Source organism: Bidens hawaiensis, unplaced genomic scaffold (assembly GCF_021521415.1).
Source record: "Bidens hawaiensis isolate Kalapana, Puna unplaced genomic scaffold, B.hawaiensis_p1.1 tig00018651_1, whole genome shotgun sequence".
NCBI classification, from domain to species: Eukaryota; Viridiplantae; Streptophyta; class Magnoliopsida; order Asterales; family Asteraceae; genus Bidens; species Bidens hawaiensis.
Genome location: NW_027492821.1, coordinates 485,911 through 494,577, shown reverse-complemented (window position 1 = coordinate 494,577; position 8,667 = coordinate 485,911). Strand labels below are relative to the sequence as shown.

General features: G+C 39.6%; 1 protein-coding gene across 1 annotated transcript; it reads left to right on the top strand.

Moving 5' to 3' along the window:
• The first annotated feature begins 7,265 nt into the window (after nt 1-7,265).
• On the top strand, nt 7,266-8,667 carry LOC143556563 (high-affinity nitrate transporter 3.1-like). The gene is made up of 2 exons (XM_077045849.1): nt 7,266-7,539; nt 8,096-8,667. The coding sequence occupies exons 1-2, from the start codon at nt 7,410-7,412 to the stop codon at nt 8,548-8,550; spliced, it is 585 nt and encodes a 194-aa protein (XP_076901964.1). The 5' UTR covers nt 7,266-7,409; the 3' UTR covers nt 8,551-8,667.

Here is an 8,667-nt window from a genome sequence, read left to right as displayed (position 1 = left end):
ATTGGCCGAGCACATTCTAGTCTCATACTCTCATGTGAAATGGTGACTTGGTGAGGCAAATTCTTTGACAGTGGTGTGAAATTACCTCCGTCTTCGCCTTTTCAATTAGTGGTATCATGTCTCTTCATTGCCATATACAACTTGGTTACTTAAAAACAAGACGGTTCATGTGGTTGTTATCTTTGTTGGGCTGGTGTTGAGTTAGTCATTCCCATTGGCAACCTCGATGTTTTCATGACAACAAAATGATAGTTATTTGCTTTTGTAAAAACAAAAAAGAAAAATAGATAGTTCCATCTTACGAGTTGTGATAACCTTCTTAGGGCTGTTTGGTTCATTCAGATCTGAATGAGTCAGATCTGAATAAGCCTCTGTCCCATTCAGCAACAACAATGAGTCTGAATGATTCAGACCTAATTTTAACCATTCAGATGTTTTTCTGTTTGAAAACAAACAGTCTGAAGTCTGAATGAATCAGATGTTTACATCTGAATGGTTTCATTCAGATGTAAACAAAGAGCCCCTTACTCTAGCTATTTAATAAGTTTATGCCAAAAACCTATATAATACAAAGAAGCAAGCAACACAAAAGACTTCGAAATGCTATGAAGATAAGAACAAGCAATCGCTAATGGTTTAGTGTTTTATTACTTAAATCAGTTCATCCCTTAATCTCATTGTGACCCATTTCTTTCAAATTTATTTTTGGTTTTCATTTGGCCCATCAGAAGTCCATTAAGCCCAATTTATTTGAGTACTTTGCAGTTTGCATCAGATTGTATATATTAACTAAAATGTAGATAACATCGAAACATAAGACAAGTAGTCAACAAGCTGCGCTGTCAAGGGCGAAGCTTTATTGAGGCTCGGGGTGGCCCCGCCCCCCTGTTTTTTTGCGCAATAGTGTAAATTTACCTGTTTTCGGCCGAAAATTTTTATACGTAGTGTAAGTTTAGCTTTTTTTGGCCGAAAATTTGAGCCCGGCCCCCTTGTTTGTGAAATTTGTATACATTTTGAGCTCGCCCCCCCCCCCCCCCGGTGCCTCTGTCCAAGCTTCGTCACTGTGCGCTGCTACAACCTACGCAAACAACAACAAGAACGCTACACAAAATAAACCCTCGTGCACAATCTATTTTGAGTGCTTTGGGCCTTTGGCCAATCAGAAGTCCATTAATCGGATGTGTGTGAAAAGTATTATCCATCGTAACTCATAAATAAACCCATGCACAAAGAACACAAACTAAATTGCATTTTGTTAAACTATAACAAATTAAATAATAAATAATCTTGAGCAAATGACGCTCATATAGCACGAAATGTTTTTACGAACCCTGATGATTGCCCTCTTTGCAATGATCACAAGGAATCGGCCGAGTACATTCTAGTGTCATGTGAAATGGTGACTTGGTGAGGCAAATTCTTTGTCAGTGGTGTGAAATTACCTCCGTCTTCGCCTTTTCAATTAGTGGTATCATGTCTCTTCATTGCCATATGCAACTTGGGTTACTTAAAAACAAGACGGTTCATGTGTTGTTATTTCGACGTATTTGGAAGGACTGTAACAAGACGGTTTTAGAAAAAAAAACTTTCTTTTTACTAGTGTAGGGGTATGGTACTAGACCCGGTTTTACGACCCTAAATTTATTATGTTTGGCTTATTTTATTATATGGACTAATACAATGTTATTGGGCTGAAGGGGTTTTGTGGAGGTAACCCTAACTGGGCTAGGCCCATTAGGGTACCATGATGGTGGCCATGAGGCTCTCTATATAAGGAGGTCTCCACCTCCTTATAAATCGTCATGCTCAATAAGAGCCACCACCATATTTTTGTGTCTGTAAAACAAGAGATACTTGAGATTTCTTAGCAGTCACCTCCACACCCCCAAAAGGCCATTGCAGATCTCAAGCAACCGGAGAAGAAGATCAAGACGTGGTTCGTTCATCTCGACATCCGTGGAAACATCGTCATGGATCAGGTCAGATTCATTTCATGCTTCGACATTGGCGCCATCCGTGGGACAAATAAACGGCCAGATAATAATAATAATGTCAACGAACTACCCTTCGATTTTCGTCTCGGTTCTCAGATCTCTCCCAGATCTGGAAGTTTACAGAAAGAGGCTTCAAGACATGTTCTATTAAAGCTCAAAAAGATCCATAGATCTAAAAGAGGCTTCCAGATCTGTGCAAAAATGAAGCTGAATAGGATTTGTAGATCCAAAAAAGAAACTACATGATTCGGATGATCAAGCCTCCGGATCTGTGATGGTTTTAAATTCTCTCCGCTCCGAGCTTTAGATCTATCTAGATCTGGATTACAGACCTGGATTTTAGGTTTAAAATTACAGTCTAGATTGCGGAGACTTTCGCCGCCATGCACGCGCGCCCGCGAATTCTCACTCCGCGGAAACCACCATGTGGGTTTTGCGCAAAAGACTCGCCGCCATGCATGCCCACAGCAACTCTCCGCCATGCATGCGCGCCCGCGAGTCACCACTCCGCCGCCGTGCATGCGCACTGCCAAGGATCAAGCTTCGCCACCATGCATGCACGCCCGCGAGTCACGACTCCGCCGCCATGCATGTGCAAGCCTGATTTTGATTTTTGCATACATGTTTCACACTTCCTTTTATTAATTTGAGCAATATGGCAACATTATATTGACATCAAACTAAAAATAAAACGAAGTAAAACATACATGCGCGAGCTTCAAGCTCAGACGCGTTGACGAGTTTTAATTCTAAAACGTCAGGGCCTTAACCCAATAATATGAGCCTTAGCTCAAATTACTTATAGCATCCATCCCACGTATTGCGCAGCTCGACCATAACATACCTAAGCACAACTAAGGCAAAGCACATGCCAAAACATAGTTGTTGAGGTTTCAGGTCGGGGCCGCGCATGGGATTATAATGGATATAACACATACTGACGCGTAAAGGCTAAAGAACTCATTCATAATTCCCTATAATAAATGCACGATAACATCGCGCAAAAGAAGAATAACGAAATGCCAAGGCGCGTGTCAGCATATTCAAAATATCGCAAAATAGCTTGAAATATGACAACTATTAAGGGGTACTTAATAATTTCCTGACAACCTTGTTCAAATTTCAATGTGTAAGCATACCTTATATTCAACAAGCACACGCGCGCGCCATCGCGCATGCGCCACCATGGTTCGATGTACCGCCATCACGCGGGCACCACCACGATTCAATACATCGCCATGAAGCAACGGCGCGTCACCACGGATCACAATGCGTCGTCACGGGTCAATAATCCGCCACCAAACATGCGCACAGTCGCGGATTAACATTCCGTCGACATTCATTCGCGCCATGACAAGTGAACATCGCCACCGCGTAAGGTCATTGCGCCACCACGCGTACACGCCACCAGCGGATAACCATCTGGCCGCCATGGTGCATCCCACCATGCATGAGTGCCACTGCTATGAAACAGCAGCGCGCCATCACACATGCGCGCTGGCGTCGAGCACCGCACCACCGCGATCCAACATCAACCAACCACGTGCATTGACGATTCATTTTAACCAAAGGGATGGAATTGCGCGCAACGCGCGTGCAAGAAAAGAAAAAGAAAAACAAGCCCTATTGAAAAAGCAAACTAGTCTAATATATATCTTATCTCGCTCGCGCGAGACAAGACACATTAGACTGGGGGGGCTTGAAGGGGGTATGCACCCGCCTTAACATCGAGCGGGGCGGGTCAACCCACAAAATATAAACGAGGCTTAAAATCAGGATGTAATGAAGACACAAAGCCAAAACCTATGCGCGTAGCGCATATCACATTCGCGCCAAACTTAAAGGTTGGGAATCCTCATAAACCCATAGGCCACGCGCCAAACTTAAAGGTTGGGAATCCTCATAAACCCATAGGCCACGCGCCAAACTTAAAGGTTGGGAATCCTCATAAACCCATAGGCCACGCGCCAAACTTAAAGGTTGGGAATCCTCATAAACCCATAGGCCACGCGCCAAACTTAAAGGTTGGGAATCCTCATAAACCCATAGGCCACGCGCCAAACTTAAAGGTTGGGAATCCTCATAAACCCATCGGCCACGCGCCAAACTTAAAGGTTGGGAATCCTCATAAACCTAAAGGGCCACGCGCCAACGCAGGTTGGACACACCTCATAATTTGCCCGAGGATGGGAACCATGCAATACATCCACTTTTAGTTGATATGTTTTTGCAGGTTCGGCTACGAGTCGCACAAGCACCTATGACATTATTATTATTATCTGGCCGTTTGTGCCTCCATTATTATTTTGAAGACAAGCCGAGATAGTCATCCTGCGCAGAAGAGGCCCTTATGGGCCAGTCATTATCATCATATTATAGCTCGTAAGTCGCCTCGCGCGCAAGCTTAATTATATTATAGCTCGTAAGTCGCCTCGCGCGCAAGCTTAATTATTCTTATAGCTCGTAAGTCGGCTCGCGCGCAAGCTTAATTATATTATAGCTCGTAAGTCGCCTCGCGCGCAAGCTTTATTATTTTTATAGCTCTTAAGTCGCCTCGCACGCAAGCTTTATTATTCTTATAGCTCGTAAGTCGCCTCGCGCGCAAAGCTTTATTATTCTCATAGCTCGTAAGTCGCCTCGCGCGCAAGCTTTATTATTCTCATAGCTCGTAAGTCGCCTCGCGCGCAAGCTTTATTATTCTCATGGCTCGTAAGTCGCCTCGCGCGCAAGCTTTATTATTCTCATGGCTCGTAAGTCGCCTCGCGCGCAAGCTTTATTATTCTCATGGCTCGTAAGTCGCCTCGCGCGCAAGCTTTATTATTCTCATGGCTCGTAAGTCGCCTCGCGCGCAAGCTTTATTATTCTCATGGCTCGTAAGTCGCCTCGCGCGCAAGCTTTATTATTTTTATAGCTCGTAAGCTGCCTCGCGCGCAAGTTATATTACATTATTATCGAGACGCGCACTCTATCTTCTATCAGGCCCCGCGCCACTATTGTTATGATGCGTGCTATATCTTATTCATGCTAGTGCACCATCATTATCATAAGGACCATAACATGTCACCATCATGAAGAAAACCTCCCAAAACTCAAAGACAATAAAGACAAGGCCGAAGAAAAGGGAAAAACCGCCTCATGTCCTAACACACCTCGTAAAATCCAGCGCTCCACCTAAACGCTTGCGCGCCTAGGAGCAACACTGGACTTGGGGGGCTTGTAGGGGTATGGTACTAAACCCGGTTTTACGACCCTAAATTTATTATGTTTGGCTTATTTTATTATATGGACTAATACAATGTTATTGGGCTGAGGGGGTTTTGTGGAGGTAACCCTAACTGGGCTAGGCCCATTAGGGTACCATGATGGTGGCCATGAGGCTCTCTATATAAGGAGGTCTCCACCTCCTTATTAATCGTCATGCTCAATAAGAGCCACCACCATATTTTTGTGTCTGTAAACAAGAGATACTTGAGATTTCTTAGCAGTCACCTCCATACCCCCAAAAGGCCATTGCAGATCTCAAGCAACCAGAGAAGAAGATCAAGACGTGGTTCGTTCATCTCAACATCCGTGAAAACATCGTCATGGATCAGGTCAGATTCATTTCATGCTTCGACAACTAGCATTAATATTGAGGAGATCAAGTTAATTCTCATATATTATATGGAGTTTGGATCGATAGGTGAAATGTGAAGATGGTCTTTGGGGTGTAATTGTGTACCTCATGATCGTCATTTAACTTAGATTTTTATAATTAAATATATATATATATATATATATATATATATATATATAATTATAAGTTATTTTAAACCTTAAATTCCTAAAACATTCTCACTCTCTATTTCTCAGTCATCGCCACTCACGAACATTCACTCTCCGGCTTTTGTTTCACTAAACAGCTCTTATCGTGTTTTATCGTGTATATCAGGTAGTAACAGGCTCGTGTTTGTTTTTGGGATACAGGTTTCACGATAAGTTTTCGTGCCGCATACAGGTATACACATTGTGTGTTCGTGTCTTATCGTGTACGGTTATACACGATATGCCAGCCCTAAGGATATCTCAAAATGTCTTTAATATACAGGGGTATCATAATATTTGCTCGGAATTCCGTTACATAAATTGAAGATACAAAAAAAATATTTTGTACTAATTTACAGTTCGTCAAGAAAATTGAGATAGTAGCTCGACACCCCCCGGCCCTGCCCCCCCCCCCCCCCCCCCCGACCCGGTATAACTTGATGAATTAGTTAATAATATTTTCAAATTAGTTTCCTATATATATTCTCACTATGGTCAACCTCATAACATGAAAAAGTGTAACTCAAGAAGTACAAATGTACGATATTATGTACTACATCTTTTAATGTTTTGACTTTTGTTATAATTATCCATACATGTCGGGATCAACCTTACGAAATTAGAAAAATAATGAATAACAAATTTAATTAACTTATATGATATTTCTGATTAGCTAGTTGTTATATTTGTATAAATATATTTTTAGAAGGTTTTCTAACAGGAAAAACTGTTAGAATATCACTTTTTAATATGAAATTAAATGTCATATGTTTACATAACTTATGAAAAATAGCCCATTATTATTAGAAAATATTATAGAATATATTATTAGAGTTTTAGTATTATAATGTTACCAGATTTAGGAGATTGTATTTGATTATGTTTCCTTGTATTTATCTCATTTTACTCCAGTATATAGTTAATTAATAATACATTATACCTGACGCGGTTTTCATTATTCTACATGGTATTAAAGTCTTAGGGTTCTTTTCATTCTCGTCCTACCCTAGGGACGTTTATACACATATATAATTGACTAGATACCATATCCCTTGAAAAGATAGAGTAAACATATTAGATATATTTAGTTAAAAGATACCAAAAGTTTATCTTGCAGGGGACAGTGATGGTGGTGATGATGGTGCGCGAAGGTGATTCAATGACATAAAAATAGTAAATAGATTAAGTACTTTCAGTTTAAAAAGGTACTCAGAGATAGAAAACCAGATATATTATTTATTGAAGAAGTTGTATATTTTTAACTTTTGTAATATTGTAAGTAATTAAAAGACTTAAGTTTATAAGTCTCTTAGATCTTGAGGCACATCCTTCACACCAAAATAGTAATTTAGAAACTAAGTAGCTAACAACATTTTGGAAGTTACTAAAAAAGTCAACCAATTAAAATTTATGTTGTGGGATATTGTAGAGTTTAGAGATAACATTTGTGATCTAATTAAATAAAATATTTATAAAATGGAATGAATTAGTGGCTTGATGTAACCAAGTAACCATCTATAAATAGTGTATTGGCCCAACTTCTATAATCACAATTGAAGTGAGTCTCTCTCAAATTGACTTTTTTTTATTACATTTTAAGTTAATCTTTCAATGGAGCTTCATCCTACTTCTGTTCTTCTCCTTCTTTCTTGCTTCATGGTTGCTTCTTATGCTCATAATGTCCACCTCTCTACTCTTAACCAATCCCTCATTGTCTCCGATTCCGCTACCCCGGGCAAAGGTTAGCCATGTCAAAACAATAATATTAACATACATATAATCCAGAATTAGTAATTTGTATATATCAAAGGTCAAAACTGATTTATGATATGTACATATTTAAATTTGGGTTTTAATTTTAATTATGCGACTTCCAGTGATTATTTTTCAGTCGATTTTAATCCTATGAAACTAATTCCGTAAAGCCTGATCTTGAGCATTTAAATTGTACTCATGTCAGCTTTGTAGACCACCTAAAAGTTGATTTTCCCGTCTCTATATTCTATTAAATATAAGATGTTATGTGTCGACTTCTGTTAAAGTCTAGATTTTAATTTACCACCCCTCTCTCCTGTTAAAATAATAATTTTCATTCTTTAATTTGCTATATAATTTGATTACAACACAAGTTCTATTTTTTAATTTATTATAAAACGTCTTTAACAAATAAATGATATGTTATTTAAAAAATACTTTAAAAAAAAACATTTATTTAACATGTATAATACAAATGTTACTAGCATGATCTATACATATTTGAAATATAACCACTAACCAGTAACAATTCTTTTTTGTAGTGTTGAAGGCAGGTGTTGATACACTTACAATCACATGGGCATACAACACTAACCTAACAGTTTCAGATGCTAACTACACCACAATTGAAGCCAAGCTATGCTATGCACCTTTGAGCCAAACAGGCCGAGACGATCGAAAAACAGATGACAACCTCGATTTTGACAAGACATGCCCATTCGACATCACAAATGGAACATACAAACGCGCAAACACATTTACATGGACCATTCCAAAAGACACCCCGTCGGCTACATATTTTGTTAGGGTGTACGTCATAAATGCTAAGAACCATGAGATCGCGTATGGTCAGACCACGAATGACCAAAAGACGACCAACTTGTTTCAAGTTGATGGAGTCGTTAGTGAACAAAAGGGGTCAGGAGCGTGGTCGGTGATTGGTAATTCTTTCGGATATCGCTATGCATGGCTTCTTATGCTTGTCTTAATATTGTGAATTGGTTAAAACTATTGTGATATGTTGTCACAAAGGAGTGAAGTTTGATTTGTCATGTTAATAATGTGTTCATCGAAAAATGTTTCGATATTTGTCATGAATGTTTTAAGGATTTGT